We start from the raw sequence: 23,980 nt of genomic DNA on the forward strand, positions 1-23,980 counted from the left end.
TTCTGGCACTTGGAGCCCAGGACAACTCTCCTGATCTCTGCCAGAGAGGTTCAAGGGGAAGTGGGTGGTAGACCCTCCTTCCGCGGCTCCTGATGCAGTTTGCCCCTTCTCTGGCTGAGCTCTCTCGTACTCACCATTCAGGTCTTAATGACACTTCCCATCAGAGAGGAGATGTCTCTACCCCCTGTCCCAGGTTAGGTTAGGTCCCCCAGGTTCTGGGCCTAGGACAGTGTCTAACCCTCAGTGAGTGATGAGTGACTCAATTAGGATGACAAAGCCCCTGATACTCAGCCACACATGTCCTGTTCAGCCCCAAGCAGGCCCCGAGCATGAGCAAGGATAAGGACAAATATCTCTCCCAACCCCAAAGGGCCATGTGTGCTCCATGGAGATGGGAACAGAGGGGTGGGGCTGGCAGCCCCTCATAGGCCAGGGGCTAAGGGATGAGACAGAGAGGAGAGAAAGCCCCAGGTCTTCTTGGGCACGTCCATGCACCTCTGTAGGACTTGGTTTCCCCTTCTGTAGCATGTACCAGAGTACCTCTGAGGCCTCCTTTTGTGCTAACGTTCCCTGAATCTGACACGATGTCCGCTTTGACAGGTGCATTGACCCCCTGCTGGGGCCATCAGGCTTCTGAAGCCCCATGGACCTGACTTCTCTCTGCTGACCACTTCTTTCTGCTTGAAATGTTCTCCTCTCTTCCAAGACGCTGCTTCTTCCAGTTTTCCTCATGCCTTCCTTCTCAGTCATCTTTGCTGGCTCATCTTCCACCTGTGCTTTAAACGCTGGGGCTCCTTGGACTCATATTTGCCCCCTAAACCTTAGTAATCTCATTCCCTCTGATGATTCCCTTTCCATCGTGATTCATGTTTTTCAAATTGCAGAACACAACTCATCAGGTCATGAAATAACTTAGTGGGCCATGGCCAACATTTTTTTAAAAAATTAAATGAAATAGAATAGAGGAAAATGGGAGTAGACAATATCAAGTGCATCGCATGTGGTAAGGGAACTCCTGTTTCATGAACCTTTCTGTTTTAATCTGAAAATTGGATTTGTTGAGTAGGTGATCCATGAGTGTTTATCCCCTGTGCATTGTCTTTTTTTAAATAAATTTTTATTATGAAATTTAACATATATACATAATAGTGATAACTTTCAAAGTACAATTTAACAAGTAGTTAGAGAGCAAATTTTAAAGAATGTTATGGGTTACAGTTCCACAATTTCAGTTATTTCCTTTTTGTAAAATATAACATATATACAGAAAAGTGATAACTTTCAAAGTACAATTTAACAAGTAGTTATATAGGTAATTTCAAAGAGTGTTATGGGTTACAGTTCCACAGTTTCAGTTCTTTTCTTATTGTGAAATATAAGATACATACAAAAAGGAGATAACTGTCAAAGTACAATTTAACAAGTAGCTATTAAGCAAATTTCAAAGAATGTTATGGGTTATAGTTTCACCATTTCAGTTATTTCCTTCTACCTATTCTAATACCCTAGCATCTTAAAAAATATATTTATATAAAGATTCAGTATTTGTAATCCTTTGTTAAATCCTGTCTTGTTTGTTGCTACCCCTTCCTCTCGTTTAATCACTTTCTCGATCTTCAGGGGTGTCTAGGCAGAGACTACCCTAACTTGTTCATATTGACAAGGGGAGTTGACATTATGGGGAAGGGGGCTGCATCTGAGTGATGTTCTTGAAGAGGTTATTGCCTCAGGGTTTTAGGACCATCTGGCGTAGGATCATGCTGGAGGATTTAAGTTTCTGAGAGATAAACTTAGTGAGTGAAACTTTTATAGAATCTCAGATAAGGTCCTTTTTGTTTTCTGTAAGGTGTGTTCCAGAGTGTGTTTTCCTTATACTAGATCAGCCAAAAAAGTTGCAAGACATGGACTTGGGGTTCTGCTATCTCTCAAATCCGTGTCTTCAGCCCATTTTTCTTTCCTGCCCTCTGGGTTTACATGTCCAGTTGCCCACTGGCCATCTTCACTGAAGGGCCTATGGGGAACATCAAGCTACTGGGTCCAAAACTAAGTGCCCCATTTTCTTCTAGAACCCTGCTCATTCTCTTGTGTCTCCACCTTCCAGAAGAAGCAGCACTCTCCCCCCACTGCCAAAACCAGAAACTTGAATTTCATCTCAGCTTCCTCTCTCTTCCTCACCCCTCAATCATCCAGGCCCCAAGTTCTGCAGCTTCAGCCTCCTTGGCGGTCTTCCTCTCTGTCTCCTCCTTCCCAGCCCCTGCCACCCTCTTACTCTTAGCACCATCAGCCCTCATCGAGATTCTTGATTCCCGCCACAACCTCCTAACAACTGCCCCCACCTCCGTCTGGTCCCTGCAGCCCATTCTCCACCTTGCACCTAAACAGCCTTTCAAGACCCTCCCTTACTGAAGACATTAAACTCTCCCAGAATACAGCCCTGATGCTTTCTGATCCCCCTGATGCTTCCCAGATCTTCTTGCTCAGCCTCTTCTTTATACGCCTCCGCCGCCCCCCACACCCTCTGCTCCAGCCTCACCACGCCAGGCGTTCCCCACCCACCTGCCCATCTCCCTCCTCCCCTCGCTCAGCCCACGGCCCCTCCCAGCAGTCAGCAAAGGTCACATCCTCCGGAAAGCCTTCCCTGCCTCCTCCACCCGACCCCACACCCCTACGCGCCTTCTTGGCACTACCACCACTGCTCCCTACATTTCAGTCTTTCTCTGAATCAATGCCAACATCTGCCTGCATCAGAATTACCTGCTCTGCTTAAAGATGCAGATGCCCGGGGCCCCACACTGGCCCTCCAGCATCGAAATATGCAAGAGTGTGGCCTAAAAATCTGCGTTTAGATAAGTATTCTAGGTAATCCTTTTGCCCATTAAATTCTGAGAGCAACTGCTGTGTATATGTTTCCTTTTAATGTACCTTTATGTTCCCACATCTTTCTCTGCCCCACTAAATGGGGGGCTCCCCGGGACAGGTACTGGGGCAGGGATGGGGACGGTGTCTTGTGCCCGACACAAGACCTGGCCCAGAGCCCGACACAGGGCCTGGCCCAGAGCCAGTGCCAAGCAGTTCTGAATGAACCATTCCTGGACATGACACAGCCCCCATGCCCTCCCTTCCTCCAGCCTGTGCCAGAAATAACCTTTGCTGGAGCTTTAGTGAGTGGTTTGAGATCTCTCTGGGAAGCCATGCACATTTCCCTTGGTTACCATAGACCCTAGATGAAGAGCTGCCCAGCTCTTGGGGACAAGGGGCAGGGGGTGGCCCCGGGACCGGGAGCCTGGGTGAGGAGGGGGTCTGCCCGGGCTGGAAGGGGGTGGGGGTGAGTGTCCTGGTTCCTAATCAACAGGAAGGGCCTTCTTCCTCCAGGATCACTTTTCAGCCCAGCTGCTTGGACATAACCTGAGCTGGGGTTGGGCGGTGGGGGCGGGGCGGCAACAGACAGACAGGCCGATGGGAAGGCCAGCGCCGGACAGACAGCCCTCCTCCCTCACACCCGCAGTGCCCGGGGAAGGCCTGTCCAGGGAGAAGGCTCAGCTGGCCAACACATAACGCCCCTCCTGCTCCCCTCCCCCAGCCCTTTTTCCTCCCCTTCTGCTCTCTCCAAGCTCAGGGACATTCAATCCTCCCTTTGATGGACGGCCAAGAAAAGACTTCTTCTACATCCTAAATTTGTTAGCACCAGCTAATCGTCTTAACCTTCTTCCCTTCTGTGCTCACCATTGGCGCCTCCTTGAAGACACAGGGCGTTTTTCTGATTCTGGGCACTGAGCCCCAGGACGGACTAAATCAGGGGAATGAATGAGTTTCCCCCTTTGGGTCCCTCCTCTGACCAGTGGCTGGTGGTGAAACAGGATGTGCAGGCATTTGGGGGTGGGGGTGGGGGTGGAGGCACTTCTTAGCTGGGGCTTCTTCATTTGAAGCTCACAGCCCGCCGGCCCTTCCCCATGTGGTGGTAGAAAATTGCAGCTGGTAAAATCCCAGGTGGACACAGAGAGCTCCGTTCCCTTGCCAGACACCCTTCCTTGGCCCTCTCCTGTTTTCTCATCATAACCACCTCTCTCTTTTCTAGCTGCCTCCTCCTCATCATAGCCACTATTTTTTGAATACTTTACAATGTGCCAGGCTCTGTGTGAAGGTTTTGACTGCAGCACACTCGGAATCCTAGGAGGTAGGAAATCTTAGCCCCATTTTACAAATGAGGCAACTGAGGCTCAGAGAAGGAAAGTAACGTGTCTGGGTAGATAAGGTCATCCCGTTCCGGGGCTGGGGTTTAAACTCAGGCCCAACTCAAGAACCTCTCCTGTTGACTGTGTACCATCCTGCCTCCAAAACACACATTTACACACTGCTCGGTCACACATGCACATTAGACGAGATTGCCCCTGTAAACCCCTCTCACGGGGCCAAGCACATAGTAGGCCCTCCACAGCCTGAGTGCCCCTCCTGGGTCCCTCTCATCTCTCTCTCCCCTCCCACTCTTCCTGCCCTGCCTTCCCTCCCCTCCCTGCTTACAGCCCAGGTGAGAAGAGCCAGGACAGAAGAGAATGTGGCTGTGGCCAGCTCGACCTCAGCCGTGGCCCCAAGCCTCCCAATAAATAACGGGGTCTGTGTATAAGCCTCCAGCTCTGCAGCATCTCAGCTCCGGACAACAGGCCTTTGCAGGCTGGGGGATTAGGAGTTGGCCCTGGGAGGGAAGGACAGGGCCTCCTGCCAACATGCGGGAGGGGCTCTCAGGACTTTCCCTTTCCCCTCCCTGTCTTTGACCCACAGAAGGAATCAGGCCGGCCCTACCATATCAGCCAAGAAACCTAAAGGGGTTCAATAGGTTTTTCCCATCAAGGTCCCCAGTGAGAGTGGACTGGCCCCTTGGGAGTTTGGACAAGAATGCCTGCGGACACCCACGTGCTCAGAATTCAGTCAGGGAGCACAGACCCTCTTGGCCCCCTGTTTCCACCCTCCTTCTGCTTCCCAGCCCATCTATTGTGGTAGTGGTTTGTGTGTGCCAGATGATATCTGGGGTCATCTGCTCAAGCCCTTTAAGCCACTGAGGTGGAGAAACCACTGGGACCAGCTGACACGGAGGGGCTTTGGGAGACAGGGCTGGAAAAACGCAGAGGTTATCAAAAAGATGGATCAGATGGTTGCATGAGTGTCACAAAGTGTCGGTAAACTGACAGCCTGAAATGAATTAAAATCACCCTGTAGCATGCATCCAAACCCCACGTGATGGCTTAGCGATAAGAAGCAAGGCTGCCATTTACGGAGGGCCTATTAAGTGCCAAGAAGCTTACTACGTAGGTCTCCTCCTCACAACGGCCTTGCAGGCTGGTACTGTTGGCTCCATTTTATAGATAAGGAAACTGAGGCTCAAAGAAATTAAAAGAAACATGCCTGGGGCCCCATAGCTATTGAGAGTCACTAGGATTTGAAAGCACATCTGTTTGGCTCCAAAGCTCCTGCATATCATAGCTCTGAGAAAACCTCTGACAGAGTGTTGTTACACAGTCTACCCCGATGTAAACAGAAATCTACTCTGTGAAACGGAGAGCAGCCTGACAGGTTGCAGAATGGTGCTTGGTCTCCATAGCTGTCTTCCCTTTCACCTGTCTTCCCCATCCCAGACTGTGGCTGCATCTTTCTGGGGACAAATGGAAAAGGCTCACATCCCATGTGTGTTTCATTGCACTAGAAAGGACTCCTCCTCCTCCCCTTAGGAAACAAAATGAAGCAACCCCCACAGCAGAAACAAGCCGCACAAAGGTGGAACACCTGAGGGCAGGTGAGGGCTGTGCTGTCCCCCTAAGACCCTCCCTCTGGCAGCTCACCTTCCCCGGTGTGTTGTGTACAATGTGGAGTGGACGTTGCTACAGCCAGGCTGCCTTGTCCAGCCGCCTTTGCTCCTGTGACGCTGTCCTCATGGGGCATCTTGCTGCTCTCCCAGTGCCCGGCCCCCCAAGGTACCTCGACCCCCCTTTTTGCTGCTGGCCCTTGCTGGGCAGTTCATTTCCATGGCCCACTCCAGCTCAATTGGACTGGAATTTTCTTAACAATTTTACTAAAAATGAAGAGGCATATTCATTCCGTTTTTGTTTTTTTAATGGCTTAGAATTTTTAACGGTTCTTAAATCACAGTGCTTAAAAAGGACAGGTTTCTAACCCTAAACCAGCTGAAGGTGACGTCACTTTCAGGCCTCAGCTCCATTCTCCTGCCCCATCAGAGAAACCCCCTTTCAAAGCTGGCACTGCCGTCCCCCTGAGTCCTTTCCCTGCCCCCTCTAGGAGAGGGGCTGGGGGCTGGCGCACACGACCCGGTGGGCTAGCCTGGTGCTGCCAGGGCCATGTGCAGCAATGCACACTCGTCCTTTCCCTCCACTCCTTTCATGGAGGCCCGGACAGCACCTGGGTCGGCAGCCCTCTGCCCCCTCTTTGGGGAGAGTTGCAAGATTGTTGCCTGATGTTGGCAGGTTTGTATTTTTATTTATTTTTAATAAAAGAGAGGATGTTGTTTCCTGCCTTGTCACATCTCCTTTCTGTTCTTGGCCCCAACCTCCTCATCCCCAAAATCTGCAGGACTTTCTGACCCTAGTAGCATGTGGGTCCTGTTTCTTCCAAAGCCAGCTATAAAGTCTCCTCTTGTCCTCAGGACAGTGTCTCCTGCTGTCTTCCCAGGCTCGCCTCAATCTGTCCCCGGGGGCAGATGCCTGGGATCCCCAAGTAACTCCTTTATGGGTGTTTTTTCCCATCTGCTAAAGTCACAATGTCCCTGGCCTCTTTCCAGTCCTCCAGCCCAGTGTGAGCTGCCTCGGTGATTTCGGCTTCCCTGAATTGTCCCGCCCCAGCCCCTCCTGGGATGTGGAGTGGCTCCACTGCCAGCTCCTGGTGAGGTCGGAGGTCAGGGGACTATGCTGGTTTGGCCATCCTGGGCTCCACTTAATGATTTATTAGCCTGTGTCCCCATTAGGGGTTGTTAGTACATCAAAGCAGAATTTGTAGAGCCTGGAAAAGCAGTGACCAAGACAGACATTAGCTGGTAGCTGCAGGGAAGCCATAAAACTCCTGCTGGATGAGGTGGGGGTGGAGGGAAGAGGATGTTACTTTGATTTGGGGCTACAACAAAGGCAAAGTAAGATTCTAATTCCTAAAATCCTTAAAATGAATTGTGAGTTGTTGTGAAATCCTTGAGTTTGCAACTCTGAGCATGGGCTATACAGCCCAGTATGGTTCAGGGCAAAAAAAAAAAAAAATGGCAGACTCTGGAATCCACAAGACCTGAGTTCAAATCCCAGTCCGGGCATCTGGGAGGTGTGGAAAATTGGACTTCTTATGGGCTGCCTCAGATCCTGGTGCATTGGAGGCCTTCCGAGGCCACCTGCATTCCGAGGAAGTGCCTGCTTGGGAGGCCTTTCTAATCTGTGCCGTCGTCACAGTGCTGCTTCATTCCCTGGCTCCTTGGCTGTCTCCTGCCAATGGGCAGAAGGACAGACTCTTCTCTTCGTGATGCCAAGGGGGTCTACTGCAGATCGGGTTCCCTGGGAAGCTGACTTTGACATGGAGATCAGCTGCAGGAAGTTTATCAGGTGCTTTTGAGATCAACCCCACAGGAAGGGCAGGGAAGGAAGCAGGAGTGGGCAGGGATGGAGGGGAACTGCGGTCCGGTCTCTTTCCGAGTTGGCCCCAGTTGGGCAGGGGACCCAGGCTGGGAGGGCAGCTCTCCTCAGCGGAGGCAGCTCCCGAGGAGGATGGCAGCACTCTAGCATCTGGGAGCGAGACTTCAGTCTCCTGAAGGGGCATCGAGGTGGCGCAGCCCAGCATCCACCATGGGGGCCTTTGTACGGGTGCTCGGGGCATGGACTAATGGTCTGGAGGCCATCACCACCACCTCTGCCTCCGTGAAGGGGAGCCGTGCTTCCCTTGGGAAAATGCCGTGTTCCCAGAAGTTTCTGCGTCACACTCTGTATGCTCTTCAGAACTTCCAGGTCTGGGAAAACGAGCAGGCTGGGCGCAGTGAACACATCTGCTGTCCTTCAGCTCTGACTTCTGAGGATTCCTCAGGCTTAGAGAAGCGAAGATTCCTAAAGGGAGTCCCGCCTCCACCCCTAAGCCAAAGTGATTTTGCCAAAGACCAGACCAGATAACATCGCTCGGCTGCTTAAGACATCTCAAAGGTTTCTCAGTGCACTTGGGAAAAGTGCCAAGCTCCTTGCGCTAGCCTACAAAACTCTTTGAGGTCTGGGCCCTGCCTCCTTGCCTCATTTCATACCAGTCTCTTCTTTTTTCTTTTATTTAAAGCTCTAGGGCAGTGCTGCTTAATAGAACTTTTGGCAATGAGGGAAATATCCTCTCTCTGTGCTGTCCAATACGATAGTCACCAGCCACATATAGCCATTGAACACTTGAAATATAGCTAGTAAGACTGAGGTGCTGAATTTATTTAATTTTAATTAATTTTGATTTAAATAGCTACATATAGCCAATAACTACCATTTTGGATAGCACGGCTCCAGCCTTTTTTCTATTTCTGACACCCAAGCTTATTCCCTTCTCTGGCCCTTTGCACTTCTGTGCTGTTTGTAGGATGCTCATCTCACAAATCCTCTCACACCAGCTCCTTTTCTCATGCCAGCTCCTTCTCACCGTCTAAGTTTTGACTCCAATGTCATCTCCTCAAAAAGGCCTTCTACCACCCTTGCTAATGCATTTTCAAACTCCAGCTCGCCTCCACATGATTGTATTCTAACTTCTTCCTAGCAGTTAATCAGTGCCGGCATTCTTTCTCGCTTGCTTATTTCTGTATTTATTGTCTAGCTCCTGCAGCTAGAAATAATAATGTAAAAGCTAATATTGAGGTGGCGCTTACTATGTGTCAGGCACCAGTTTAAGCCCTTGGTGCATATTATCTCACTTAATTCTCAGAGCAACCATCAAAGTAGATTCTGCTTTATCGCCATTTTACAAATAAGAAAAATGAAGTTCTAAGTCCATACGCTAGCACTTTGTCTTTTTCACCTCTATAGCCCCAGCACCAACTTAGGGCAGTTCCAGATACATAAACTACGGGCTCAATAGATAATCGTTGACTAAACTGCTAGGTGGGGAGCTGGGCTGGGGTGGGCCCAGGAGGGCCTCAGGGTCCTGCAGCTCCAGGGCAGTGGACGGGAGGTGAGGGCCAGGAGGGTGGAGCTGGGGGTGGTCTGCACAGTGAGATCCCCCCCATCCTGGCTGCAAGGGGAGAAGAGTGGACCTGGCCAGGGAAAAGTGACCGGCCCTTCTCCTGGGCAGTGAAGCAATCCAAGGTGGATCCACCCTGGCTGGGGCTGGGCAGAGGCTGCTCTGCCTGTGTTTATTGTGCTTTCCCAGTGCCTCGGGCAGAGAGGGACCGGAGATTTGGAGACCACCCAGCCTTTTCCCCTGCAGAGCTCTCACACCGCCGGGCGTCCAGCTGCGGGGAGAGGCCCTGCACAGAGAAGGCAGCGGTGGGGAGAGGAAGCTGCTGTGAGCTGCTTCATGCGGATCAGCCCTGATAACACACCTGGTCTCCTCGGGGTGCCCCCACCCCCACTCCAACCGCATCTTCTCTTATTGAAAATGTCAGGCAGAGCCTCCTGTCAGGAACATTCCGTAAGGAGGGGAAGCTGGGAGGAGTGATAGCCGGCAACCAGAGAGGCTCAGCCCCCTCTTTTCACTGGGTCCCCATCTGCTGTGAACTCTGCACTCCCTGCCCCTAACCGCCCTGCACCCAGGGCTCAGGTAGATGGAAAGAGCTTGGGACAAGGAGCCTGAAGCGCAAGTGATAGCTGCAACGAGTCCTCTCTTTTGGCTGCGTCACCTGGAATAATCTTCTTACCCTCCGAGCCTCGGATTCCCCATCTGTTTAATAGAACACATGAGCCACCTTAGGATTGTCGTAGGAGCTAGTGAAGTACAGTGTTCCGAAAACTCGCAAGAGGTTTCTGAGGTCAAAAGCGAGTGCAAGTGAGGGGGGTGAATAGATATGTGGAAACTGTACTTTCAGCATGATTTTTCTGTAAACTTACATCTGCTTTACTAAAAACTAAAATAAAAAAGTAAATGCTGAAAGTCATCACAGTGTTCATACAAAGGTTTCATATCGACCCAATAGCCCCTCTTCTTTAGCCCTTGAAAATAATTTGTCAAAGAAAAGTGCTATAAGTACAAAGTCACTCGTAGCATAGAATATAAAAACTTTCAAGATTTAGTAACCAACAAATAGGTAAATCTTGGTGTTGCAATATGATGAAATGTGCAGTCAGTTAAAAGTGGAATTTTGAAGGCTCCACAAACATGGGAATGTGTTTACCTTGTTATGTTAAGTGAAAGAAGCAGTGAACAAAACTGTGTGCTTGCTGGTTTCAGCTCTGTGAACATAGGTGTGTGTGTGGATGAGGATCAGAGGAGAGAAGAGAAAATGGAAACAGTCGAGTGGGAACTGGGGGCTGGGGATGATGTTTTCCTTTCACGGAATGTACTTTAATATTGCTAAAGAGCTGTTTTAACGATAAATGTCAGAAAAACAAATCAAACATTTTTTTAAAAAGCAAAGCCAAATGTAAGATCTAAAGGGTTCTTACTATTCATAGTCCAGATGTATCCACTCCTCGGCTCCTTGATCACCCCAGCACCCCACATCCCCAACACATACACGTGAGGTCACACAGCTAGCTGTGCAAATGAGGCCCCAACTCCCACCCTACCTGGTCTAGCATGTAAGACTATAGAATCTAACTTCATCCTTCCATTTGCCTTCTGCTCCTTCTCCTGTTGCATATTTTAGCCCCTTTCAGTTTGAAGGAGAGTGGTTTCTGTCTCCCTCTACTTGCCACCAGACTCAGGTCAGAGCTTCCACATCCTGGGTTTAGAAGGCTCTTTCACTTGCAGTTGGGCTAAGACTCTGACCAAGGATGGTAAATATGTTTCATCACAGGTGCAGAATCTGATCAATTGGTTGTGACTGCCCAAAGTACAAGACTTCACACTGGAATAGATCAGTTATGTCTGCCGTGGACCCTGGCTGGAGCAGTAGTTGCACGTGTCCCAGGTATTCACTATCCCAGAGCAGTCTTGTACTGAAATCACAACATCTGGGCTTTCATCTCAAGTCTGCCAGTGCTTCCCTGGAGAATCTTGGGTACTGTACAACTTTGTCCTGTGTGAAAAAGGACACTTTCCGTTTTTCTAGTTTTCCAGGCAGCGGTGTGGAAAGAGGATGGACTTTGGAGTCTAGTCAACCCGGGTGAGAATTTCAGCTCCATCATTTCTTAGCTATTTGATCTTAGGCAACCTGCCTAAACTTAGTGAGCCTTGGTGTTGTCATCTGTAGATTAGAATACTTAAACTTGCAGATGATTTGTGTTATAGATTAGAAATAATGAATGGAAAGTGCCCAGGCTGCTGCTTGGTACCTAGAAGATGCTAATCCCGGAGTAGCCATTTTTTGACCACCTGTGAGGTCCAGAGGGTTTGATGGTGTCACTCAGGCAGGTGTGTGGTGTAAGGCCCCTGGGGGTTTCCAGACTGGTATTTCTCACAGTTTCCTGGCCCACAGTCACAGGTGCATACACTAATCATGGCCTTGGGGGCATAACAGCCCCTTGAGATATGGTTAATTGAGAGACAGAGATAAGCAAGATTTTCTGTATTATGACCAGGCATAAACATTCGTTCATTAGTAATAACCATATATATTTTTAATTGTGCACAATTTAAAATAAGGTTTAAGAAAAATAGTTACCATTTGGCAGCTAAGTACCTCACTGATGATCAGTCACTCCCAATCACTGCTCACCATTACCCCACTTTACCTCCACGCCTGAGTAAAACTCAACCTTCTAAATCACCAGCTATCTTGGAGTTTGGGACTTGTTCAGTGCTGGTCTTTAGGGCTCCTATGCCTCATGGAAGGAGCTCAAATTGTAACCAAACAATTCCAAACCTAACTCTCAAACAGAAGTTTCCAAAAACACTGTCACAACATTGATTCTTCATCGCTCCTTAGTTAAGGAGCTAGCCCATGGGCCCACCCATCCTTTCATGTAATTCAGCCAGAATTTTCCAAGCACAGACTCTGGGCCAGTAATTCTGAGCCATGTCACTGGGGCTGTTGAGAACTGGCAGGCCCCCAGAGATTGTGTATCGTGACTTAGCAGCTTGAGGAACAAATGTAACTCTTCCTTCACAGGCTTTGTTTGGCTTGCAGAATGGTTTTCAAAATTTTAAAAATTAGCACCAACATTTAGAAACCAGGAGATTTTTGTCTTTTAAAACATCAGACTTTGGGCTTTTATTGAATATTTTCAAGATCTGGCAATAATGGGCCTACATCCCTACCTGACAGTATTTGGTGGCAGCTGAGGGGTGGCCACTCCATTTTTTTTAACATTGTATTTATTTCTTTATTTACTATTTATGTATTACATGTGTAGGGTTGGGTTTTTTTTTTAAGGTGTGTGTGTGTGTGCATGTGTGTGTGTACTTTATTTAGCAAACAATTGCATAGCACTTTTTGTGGCAGCCTCTGTTCTAATCACTTTACAAACTTTAGGGCCTGGGCCAATTCTTCTTCTTTTTTTTTTTTTAATGCAGTTTTACTGATATATATTCACATACCCAATAATCATCTGAAGTATATAATCAGTGGTTCATGGTATCATCATACAGTTGTGCATTCATCACCACAATCAATTTTTGAACATTTCATTACTTCAAAAAAAAAAAAAGAATAAGAATAAAAATAAAAAAGAACACCCAAAACATCCCATACCCCTTATCCCTCCTATTATTCATTTATTTATTGTCTTTATTTTTTACTCATCTGTCCATACACTGGGTTTTCACAATTACACAGTCACACTATAAAAGCTATATAGTTTTATACATTGTCTTCAAGAATCAAGGCTACTGGATTCAGTTCAACAGTTGCAGGTATTTCCTTCTAGCTATTCCAATACACTAAAAACTAAAAAGGGATATCTATATAATGTGTAAGAATAACCTGCAGAATGACCTCTTGACTCCATTTGAAATCTCTCAGCCACTAAAACTTTATATTGTTTCATTTCTCTTCCCCCTTTCGATCTCAATCCCATGATGCCAGGGCCAGGCTCATCCCCAGGAATCATGTCCCATGTTGCCAGGGATATTTACACACCTGGGAGTCATGTCCCACGTAGGGGGGAGAGCAGTGAGTTTACCTGCAGAGTTCAGCCACTCCATTGCAAGCACACAGACAAGCTCTCAGCACTTTTCCATAGTCTCTGCCACCCCCTATTGCCCCACATCTAGCCTGTTTCACTCCTTTATGTTACCTGCCTGGCTTCTGGTAGGCACTTAGGTTTGCAATACTTAATCTCCCTCAACTCCTCTGGGAGCAGTAACTAAAGAATAAATGACTGCACCCATCAGAAATCTTTCAGTCTAATAGAGAAGATGAGGTAGAAAAACATGAAATTGACATATACACATAGAAATGAGAATGATAACTAAATATTTTGAGGGCTTGGGAGATAACTGAGCTTGGTTCCATGGGATTGACATAAATCAAAGCCAACTTCCTGGAGGAGGTGGTGTGCAGCTGCAGTGTACATACTACAAACTTTGCTGGAGAACTGTTTGTGCCTTTTGGGTGTGGAAAAAGAGCACCACTTGTGCAACTGCTGACTTCCTGGGAAGGACAAGAGGTGAGGGGTTGAGGGTGCAGCTCGATGCAACTCTCCTTGAGAAGTTATCTCCAGGTCATATGGGAGGATCTTGCTGCTTCTTAGAGATTCACTCAAGGATGACAAGTTCAAGTTCAGAGACCCTGAGACTCCAGATCATTATGGAAATAGAGTTGAGTGGTCAGAGCCAGCAGAGTCCAATGGGGCAAGCCCCACCCCTGGTTGATTTCACCCTGATCACCAGATAGTGAACCACCGCCCCTTCCCTGGGCCACTGCCCCCTTCTATGTGCAGGCAGCCTGGCCCCTCTGCCCTGGGCCGGAGGTTGTACTCAGAACTGGCTGCCTGAGACAATGCCTGCCCTTGGCCTGAATCGGCAGAATTGAGCCTGTAATCTCCCCCAGCAAGACCTACCCCCCCCCCAAGATTTCCTCACTCTGATTCTGATTCTGACCTCAACCTGGAAGTGTCAGGGACCCAAGGAAGTGAGAAATTACGCAGTTTGTGCCACCAGTTCAAAGCCAGTGACTTTAATTTATTCTTATTTTATTCACGTGGTCACCCAGCCCCATCCATCATGGGCTGCTTATCTCAGCTCACCCTGACCCCTGTCTGTCTGTTGTTCTTGGTTTCCAGGGTCTGGGGGGCTCATCTGAGCAGCTGTACAACCAGGCGGTTAAGAACCTGGGCCCTGGACGCGGCCTGCCTCTTGCTAGCTGTGCAACTCCAGGCAGGGGACACCGCTTCTCTATGCCTCAGTTCTCACATCTTTAAAATGGGGCAACAGTGCCTCTCTCATAAGGCTTGTAAAAGTTAAACATGTTGATATAATTAAAGCATTTAGAACAGTGCCTGGCCAGAGCTCTCTAAAAGCGCTCTAAATGTTAGCTCTTTGGTTAGAACACAGAGGAAAGTGTCATACAATTTTGTGATCAAATGTCATTATTTCTGACTTTATAACCATAATAATTGCCATAGCTATCACTTACTGAGTGCTTACTCTAAGCCAGGAACAGTGCTAACCTCTTTACCTATACTGTCCTCTTGAACCTCCAAATCCAGTAGGGTGGGTACTATTGTGGCCCCCATTTTACAGAGAAGGGCACTGGAACTCAGAGAGGTTAAGCCACTTGCCCAAGATCACACAGCTAGTAAGTAGCAAAGTCAGGATTTGAACCTGTGGCTACTTGGCTCTGTTATTCATGACCTTACCCACAATTCTGTACTGGGGGGCAGGACTCTGGTTTGATAAGCAAAAGGTCAAGTTGTCAGTCAGGTTTCTATTTTATTACTTCTAAGTAAAGGAAGGAACAATAAAACTGTGAGACTGATGCGTGTAGGTGGCTAGTTGTAGTTACTCCTCAGATGGGCTGTGTCTGGATGGAAGTTCACAATCGATCCTGGGTGGGGGCGCCTGGGGAGCCAGCTTTAGCAAAGAGATGAGAGCGGTCCACAGTTAGCCCCATGGAGGAGGCCATGTGGTACTCAAAGGACTTGATTAGATTTTTTATTTCTCAGCAATCCAAACCCAACCACCACTGCCACCTCAGTTTTTGACGCTCTTAATTTGCTTTCACAGCTGAAGCAATAAATGTAGGGGTTTAGGAGAAGCACCTTAGGGTGCCGCTGGTTTTAATTGCCAGTTCTGCCACTTACCAGCTGTGTGACCTTGGACAAGTCATTTAACTTCTATGCACCGCAAGAGCCCCACCTGTAAAATGTGACAATAATAACACTGACTCTACCTTCCAGGGTTGTTGTGGATGTAGAGTGAGGTAATGCATAGCTTTGGGGCTACGAGCTTGCCGGGGTTCCAGCTGTGTGACCATGGTCTGGTAACTTGACCTCTCTGTGCCTCAGTTTCCACATCCGTTAGGTGGTACCTTATAGGACTATTGTGGAGATTAAATGAAAGGAGGTATAAAGTGTGTGGCCCTTTTCTGGAGATATACTGAGTGCTCAATAAATATTAGTGTTTATGACGACAATGAGACAAAAGACTTAGAGTAATGGCAGCCCCATAATGGATTATCAATCAACGTGACTTTAAAATTTAAAAACCTGTCCTTGGGAGATGAGACCTACAAAGCCCAGGGGCCTCCCCCAGGCCTCCAAGGGGCAGTTGGGTGTTGGTCTGACCAGGCCCATGACCCTGCCCGGCCCCTCTTCCATCCTCCCTCCAAGAGTGGCCTGGGGGGGCCTTGCCAGCAGAGGCCCTGAAGTGGGAGCTTCCCCAGCCGGGGCCTTCCACAAGAACATCGGCCAGGGTGGCAAGATCCGGAGGCAGAAGGAAGAAGGCCCCTGGTCAGAGATCCTGTGCCTCAGAGGCCTGTTCTGCAGGGATCGATGTGATGCCCCAGTGGGAGAAAATGAACTCTGACTCTGGAAAACAAACTCACTCCTAGGGCTGGCGGTCAGGGGTGTTAAGGTGTCTGGCCCCACCTGGTCCAGCCTCTGGACAATGGTCCCCGTCCACAGGGTTGGGAGCTGAGTGGAGGGGCACAGCCGGGGGTGAGACCTGAGTTTGCCAGGAATTCCCTGGAGTTCCCGGGAGGTTCTGGGCAGCACGTCTCTTTTCTGCATCCAGTCCCTCATCCATGAAGTGGAGCTGTTGTTCCCACCCAACCTTTCGGGGTTTTCATGCATGTCCATGAGAAGAGGCAAAGCAAGAAAGAGCCTTGAGAAGGCAGAAGGGCTGCCCGTGGGCAGAGCAGACCAGCCCAGCTGCACCGCACCCAGGCGGGAGCTCGTTTTCGAGTGGGGTGGGTGCAAGTCAGGACTGAGCAAGGACTGACATGGCTGTAGCCTGGGCCAACCTGACCCCTAAGGTGGAGGGAGAAAGAGAAGAGGATGCCACCACCCTGAGACCAGCAGCAAAGCCAGCTCTATTCTGGACAGAAGTTGGGGTTAGGGGACATGAACCAAGCGGAGGAAGTGGCGGGCCTGCGGGGGGTGCTGAGGTGAGCCCCAGCTGCCAGATGGGAAGATGTGCACGAAGCAGACATAGGTGAGCAGCCATTGAGCCGTGTTCGAGGAAGAAGCTGGCAAGAACCCCCAGGCCTAGAAAGGGGTGTTGGGGACTCAGGCAGAAGAGCCCATGCTTGATAGAGGGGGTACCCCTGCACTGGAGAAGCAACTCCCCAGGACAGGGACCGTGTCTGACTTCAACAGCGTCTCCCCAGCAGCCCACACGGCATGGAGCAGTTGCTTATGATGATAAATGCTTGTAAAGGAGCATGAAGCAAACACAGCTCAAGTGTGCAAAGACATGATTTTCTTTACCCTCCTAATCCTGCACTTGGGTTTGCTTTCAAAACCCTGACTTCTCTGAGGGGCGGAAAGCATGTGTCCAAATTAACACAGAAATTCCTGTTTAAAACTCTAGCCTTTTGGGGGTACCGCTCCGTTGGTTGAGAACCCCTGCTGCGTCCCCTTCCCTCCCTTTCCTTCTCCCTGGTGGCATGTGGCTGGGGAGGGGGCACAGGTGTGGCCTGTGGCTGTCTTCCATCTGAGGGGTGGCTCACCCTTCCAGGGGCTGGGTCCCTGTTGCTAAGGCCCCTCTGGCGTTCTCCTCGCCCCAGCTGAGGCCTCCCGCAGGCCAGCAGCCCCCACAGCCACTTCCTGGAGCCTCCGGGCTGCTTTCCCCCAAGACAGGGCAGGTGGGACTCCAGCATCACAGGAACTGCCGTCGGTGTCCTCGGCTGTGGGCTTCCCCCGCTGCCGGCTAAAGTGGGCCTCCCCCAAGCCCACCAGAGCCACCTTCATAAGGGTTTCTGGCCTAGCTAGGCAGGAGATCCGCTTCCCTAGGAACACGGAGCTCTGTGGAGAATGGGGAACCCTGGGATAAATCTGGGTTCTGTTAGGAAGCATGAAGGGGAAATAGCTGCTGGGGAGGCAACCCGAGTGTCTGTCACCCTCTGCATTTCAGAGGAGTGGCCCAGAGGAATGGGCAGAGGCCTCTGAAACTCCCCCTGTCCTTGCCCCCTGCCCTGCCCTAGGGAGCGGCTTGCTAAGGGCAGAGTGGCCAAGGAGCTCCAGCAGCTGGCCTGAGAGATGGCCACTTCCATGCTGTCTGCAGAAAGGTGGCTGCTAGAGCTGCTTTCCAGCAGCCCCAGGTGTGGCGGCAGCACAGCTGCAGCTTGGAGGAATGTAGGTCATCTGAGGACCCGCTGGGGCCGGGCCACAGCTAGCAGGAGGGGATCTCACTTCCTCCAGTCCCTTCCCCACTCACACTCCCGGTCTCTCTGCCGATCTTGACGGCTGGATGGGGATGGGAAGAGAGGGCTGCAATTAACGTTAGCTGCTACGTTTGGTGTGAGGCGTGCTGAGGGGCCCAGGGCACCCAGCTTCTCTGCCTCCATCTCTGCTGCCCCCCTCCCACACAAATAGGTGCAGAGTGGGTGATGCTCTGCCTTGGTTTCCCAGTTTCCACTTCAGTAGCTCCAACTCTTAGGGTTGGACCTACTCCTGCTGGATAAGACCACCACCCTCACAACCCCTGTGCTTCACCTGCTGGCTTGCCCTGTGCCTCACTCCCAGATGGCTCTAGCTCCCAGATGGCTAGTTGGTTCCGTCTAGTGTGCCATTTCCTGCAGGTTGATGGTGGCTGTGTGGGGAAGAATTGTGAAGCCTTGTCTATGCTCACTGAGGAGGATTCGCTGTGATTGATTAGCAGTGTCTGCCATGAGTGCAGGAGTAGTGGGTGGGTGTGTGTGAGTCAAACTGCTCCCTGCCTGTCTCAGGACCGGGTACTTGTCATCAGCCTGAGCTGAAAAGTCCTAGGGATGCCTGGTGACTGAGAGACACCGTCAGAGGATGGATCCAAGCAGTGATGTGCTGGGAAATGTTTAACTGGCTCTCGGGACAGAGGGTGGGAGTGGTGGCTGATTTGTTGCTTTTGTCGATCTCTGTGGTGTGTCTTTCCCACACATCCGATTTCCAGCAGCAAACATGAAGTCACTGAAGGCAGTGGTGGTCTCTCCTGGGAAGAGCACTGGACATGGTCTCCCATCTCTATCCTTTACCAGCTGTGAACCATAGGCAAGTCAGATCCCTTCTCTGAGCTTCAGTTTCCTCATCTATAAAATGGGAGTCAGATCTTGATGACATTCACATGAGTTAAGATAAGAGAAAATGCTTTGTATGTCACAAAGCATGATTTGCCAGACATGCTCCCAGGGGACCAAATCCAGGCAGTCTGTCCCAGAAAGCTGTCTCTGCCCTTCCCTATAAAGTGGGTACTTCTGCCGCGGTGCTGGAAGAGAGAAGGGCTTGCTTGTCCTCTTTGATGTCAGCCTCAAAGGACAGACACGGCCTCGGAGCTCATTTCGTTTCCTTTAACTGCTCGGCTTGCCTGTCACTGATGAATTTCCCGCGATTGTTTTTGAAGCTACTCATGTTTCCCCCTTCGGCTCCCCTTGCGACAGAGGTTGCAGATGAAGCAGTCATTCCTTTTCCTCTCCTAAGTGCGCCTCCTTCAAGCTCAGGGTCCCTGTGATCCCGGGGTGGGGGGCTGTGCTTCTGTGAGCCAGGCTGTGTTCATGCCTCGGAGGAGTTGTGGAGAGCACGGGCCTTGACGTCAGGCAGACCTGGGTCCAAGCACCAGCTCAGCTGAGGCGGGCACATCTACATGAGCACTGCCTCCTTGAACACGTGCCCTAAACCATCTGGGCCTCGGCTTCTTCAGCTGTGGATTGGGAAGAAGAATAGTAGTGAATATAAAGACCCTATCATAGTGTCAGGCACAGAATACAGGCTCAGTAAATGGATTAGTGTTTGTCTAATAGGTCTTGGGTGGGGATAGAGCAGGCCAAACTGTAGAAGAACGGGATCCCCAAAGTTGGTGAACCACAGGGTGGAACAAGGGCTGTGCTCCCGACCCAGGGGCCTGGGCAGGAGGGTGAACTGTGGGAATTCTGGGCCCACAGGCTGCCGGGGAGACACAGCTGGTCCCGTTAGGCCAGTGCAGTGTCTCTCATCGACACTATTGACGTTTGGGACCAGGTAAGTCCTTGCTGTAGAAGGCTACCTTGCACGTTGTAGGACATTTAGCAGCCTCCCTGGTCTCTACCCGCTAGCGACCGGTAGCACCTCCCAGTTATAAAAACCAAAAATGTCTCCAGACATTGCCAACCATCTCCTGGGGGACAGAATCGCCCCCAGTGGGGAACCACTGCTCCAGTGGGATGGAGCGTGGCTAGTGCCATTAGCCACCAGAGGTCCGAGAAGAGCCTGGGCTGCTAGGGCCACCATCCCAGCGGAGATGAGTGGGCCTCCACGTGGCTGGGTCAGGGGGCAGGAGGTCAGCTGCAGCAAGCCCGGCAGCAGGCACAGCAAACAGTCCTTGGCTTTTTAGTCACGTGGCAATGTACGTGGCAGCCTCTCCTGGCCTCTCCATTCTCTTCCGGCTGCTCCCTGTGGCTCCCTCTCTCTCTGTGGCCTCCCCTATAAGAGCTTCCATAGTTGGATGAAGACCACCCCCTAACTCAGCTGGGTCACAGCTTAAGTGAAGAAGCCCCATCAAAAGGTCCTATTTACAAGGGTTCATACCCACAGGAACGGGTTAAATTGAAGAATCCCCTTTTTGGGCGAACAGAGCTCCATGCCACCACAGTGCCTGACCTGCATAGGGGTCTGTCAACAGCCACCTTACTGCCATGCCAAGTGGGAGACCAGCCAGCGCCATCTACTTTGACTGCGACAGGCACTGCTGGATTTCACAAAGCCGGGGCCTCCCCAGCCTGCCTCGGCGCTGCGGGGTGTTGGAAGACAGTATCAAGTGAGGCCTCTGCCTCGCATCGCTGGCTGAGGGAGGGTGGCAGGGGGAGGATGGCAGTTAGATTTTGCAGGTGCCTAAGCATTTTCCAGGGGACTTAAATATGCCATAGGGGATCATCATTGACAGGAGAGAAATGTTTGTCATGGAAAAAGTGGTACACAGTCAGTCTCCAAACGGGCTTTTCCCATCCGTGACGTCTGTGTGAGCAGCAGGTGGGGGAAGCCAACCTGGAAGAGCTTGGTGGAGTTAAATCCTCTTCCAAAGGAAAAGGTGCATGTAAAAGGGAGATGGGAGGGTTCCCCCTAGAGCAAGAAGCTGGGGGCCGACTGGCAGCAGGGCATCTGCTGGAGAGGCTTGGAGAGGAGACAAGTCTGCAGCAATTTCCGGAGGGGTGAGTTGCTTTTTTGAGTGACATCCCTAGAGAGAAACACTAGGGAAGGGGTCAGGAGCTCTACTGCCTCCTCACTGCCTGGCCTCAAGGGGGGTCACTCGGCCTTTCTGTGCCTCAGTTTCTCCACCTGCAATGTGGAGTTTTGCAGATGAAGGGAGTTCACTTATGGAAATACTCAGACCTGTGCCTGGTTCACACCATCAGGACCATAGAAGTGTGAGCAGCGACGACAGTGGTGCTACTGATAAAAATCACCTCAAAATCACTACTAAAGTCTATATCGCTCAGGAGTGCTTGGCTGACACAGCAAAGTGCTATCTTGGGATTCTGCTGAGCGCCGAGTCCCATGTTGGCTGTCCAGGTGCATGTGGCGATCCCTCTGCAGCTCAGACTGCTGAGGACGGGGCCTTGGTCCCCAGAGTTCTGGCCTACGTCCTCTGGCCTGGGAGCCAGCGCCCTGTCAGGCCCAGCAGGCCCAGCATCTGCCTTCCATGTGGCCCAGCCATCCAAAGCACCAGAGGCTGAACTCTGTCACCAGGATGCTTCCCCAGCCAGGATGCACGGACTTTCCGGCTGGGCCCACCCCTCTGGCAGGCCGCAGCTTGGGGGATATTTTCAGATGCTGAGTGACATTCTTCTGCCCCTCAGCCTAATAGGTCCCAGATGGTCACCTCCTCCCCCGGCCACCATCCCTCTCTTTCTCTGAAATCCTGCATGCAGGCCTCACCCAGTTACTGCACCCCTCAACATTTTATTTTATTTTTTTTTAATTTTGTTCCCCCTTAAAGTGATGGTTTCATAGAGATTAGAGAGAAAGAGGCTGTTTTTTCCTCCTGGGCAGGGACCGGGACAGAGAAGCCGGCAGATAAAGGAGGAGGGGAGGAAGCCGGCTTTGGGGACGTAAGGAATAAGGGGAAACATGAGGAGTCTTTATTGGCCGGGCATAAAAGAAGCAGCAGGAGTGGCAGCTGAGTTAACGTCGTCGCCAGGTCACCAGGGGCTGGGCAGATGCTCCAGGCCCAGCTGGGACTCCAGGGCCTGGAGGGCTGCATGACTCATGTTGCACAGAAATGCCTTTTATTTCATTATCTTTCTCTGCCGCTTTTCTCCCAGCCCCTACCCACTCCTGGCCCTTGCTCCCTCCTCGGATCACTTGTATTTGTAATTCTTGGCTTTGCCGAATGGGATACGGCTGCTGCTGAGCCTATGGGAGGTAGAAGGGAAAACAGACACAATGAGGAAAAGAAGAGAGTAAGGGTGGGCCCGGAGCACAAGGTGGGCGTGGAGAAAGCAGGGGTGGGCCGCAGACCCAGGGGGCTGGGAACGCCTGCGCATAGCTTCACAGAAACCAGGGCAGGCCCCATAGACGGTAGACATCAGGCAGGGAACCCAACCAGAAACCGTTCCGGCCCTCTCCTTCCTGCTTGTTTTCCAGTGCATTCGTGGGAAGCTGAGAGAGGACAGGCAGCATAGAACAATCATAATCTCTTCGGGTTCTGTTATACTTTCGCCCTTTCTTGATGAGCTCTGGAGCCCACCTTCTTGTGGTCTGCAAAGCAGGCCCAGGCATGAGTTTGGGCAGGTCCCAAAGAGCCCATTTTGGGGAGAGGGAAACTGAGGCTGGGGGCTTTGCCAGGGATCACCTTTAGGTTCCCAGCAGGGCCGAGTCTGGGGCCAAACCTCTGGATTTCTCATCCAATCATGGAAATATGGAGATGACATAAAGGGGGAAGAGATTATATTGGTGAAAGCGGGCCAGAAACATACAAACTTTGAAGACCAGATGGAAAGCCTTGGACCCTGCTTCTAAGGCAGCCTCCCCTTAACGACCCCCTCCCACCTTCACTCCCCTCTCCCCTCCTATTCCTTACAGCAGTGATGCTGACCCTGGTATTTTCTCTCTTTCAGGACCTCCTGTAAGTACTCAAGCTGCAGCTTGGTTGCGCACATCGTGAAGACCTGTGTTCCCTACCGGTAACGGGTCCGGGTGGGGGGACGACAGCCAGCCCTCTCTTGTCTCCCAGGGGAGCTGCTGTACCCACTGCTTCTGCAGGGTCCCTCCGGAGTCTTCACATGGGAAAGGAGGCTGCCATTTTGCCTTCCACCCACCTTTACCCACTCCAGGACCAGACAATGGCTGCTCCCCAGGACAAAGCAAGTCCTGAATTTAAATCTGAAAGGCTGGCTTGCCCCATTGTTAGCCCAGCTCCTTTGTCCCCCCAAAAAGCAACTGGAGTCAAAGAAGCACAGGTATTAGAAAGAAGAAAGAGATAATCTCTGCTCAGTCCTGGGCCTTGGAAAGGCTCCTGCTCATCAGAAAACAGGTCAGGGTGCAGCTCCAGGTGACTCCAGGTTGCCTTGGCCCCCCCGTACGTGGGCGGCTTTGCTTGGACAAGTCGTGCTGGGCAGGCCGTGGTGGTGGTGGTAGCTCCTGTGTAAGGGAAAGCAGCAGCAGCAGGCTAGACCTTGGGGAGGACACATAAATTCCCGTATGTGTCACTCTGCTTTCCCTGGCGTCGCTCTGAGGCCCAGAGTAGGGTTTCCAGAGAACCTGAGAAGAGCCCAAGGAGACTATCTCCCTGAAGAAATGGACCCAGAGAACGGGTGCGCCGTCTTCTTTGAGGGACATTTGATATCTTAACAAAAGACCCAGAGGTCACTAGGGGAGTGGGGGTTGGAATTTGGAAGAGCCCAGCCCTCCTCATCAGCTCTTTCTCAAGAAGGTTACTGAGATCCTCAAGGCTGTCATCCCTTCCTCAGAGAAGCCATTTCCAGAGTTGTTCTCCCTTGATATGTATCAGGGAGAGCAGCCTGCCCAACTTTTAATAAGGCCATTATTTAATATTCCTTCTGCTCTCTGAAAGGTAAATTGGACCCATCCTGGGAACCCTGCTCAGCTCCCCCACTGACAAGTCACAGTGGGAGAGGAGAGTCGTTTCACTACTCGGAGGGAGGAGGAATGATTTATCATGGCAGGTTTGGGATGTCAGATCTCAATTCCTGTCATCAATCTTCCAAAATAAACCCTGCCATAGGGAACTTTTGACAGACCACCTGCTGGAAAGGGCCTTCTTTTCCCCACTGTCTTTTTGGATAAAGTCAAAAAAGCCCTTGCCTCCCCAACTCCAAGAA

General features: G+C 50.8%; 1 protein-coding gene across 15 annotated transcripts in view; it reads left to right on the top strand.

The window, feature by feature from the left end:
* Positions 1–23,980, top strand: part of COL13A1 (collagen type XIII alpha 1 chain) — a 144,171-nt gene that overhangs the window by 38,020 nt on the left and 82,171 nt on the right. For all 15 annotated transcript variants that reach the window (XM_037804703.1, XM_037804717.1, XM_037804712.1 and 12 more), the window contains exon 3: positions 22,757–22,764. In XM_037804703.1, the coding sequence (XP_037660631.1) occupies positions 22,757–22,764 (8 nt within the window). The remainder of the gene's footprint in view (positions 1–22,756; positions 22,765–23,980) is intronic.

Source organism: Choloepus didactylus, chromosome 15 (genome assembly GCF_015220235.1).
Source record: "Choloepus didactylus isolate mChoDid1 chromosome 15, mChoDid1.pri, whole genome shotgun sequence".
Classification (NCBI taxonomy): domain Eukaryota; kingdom Metazoa; phylum Chordata; class Mammalia; order Pilosa; family Megalonychidae; genus Choloepus; species Choloepus didactylus.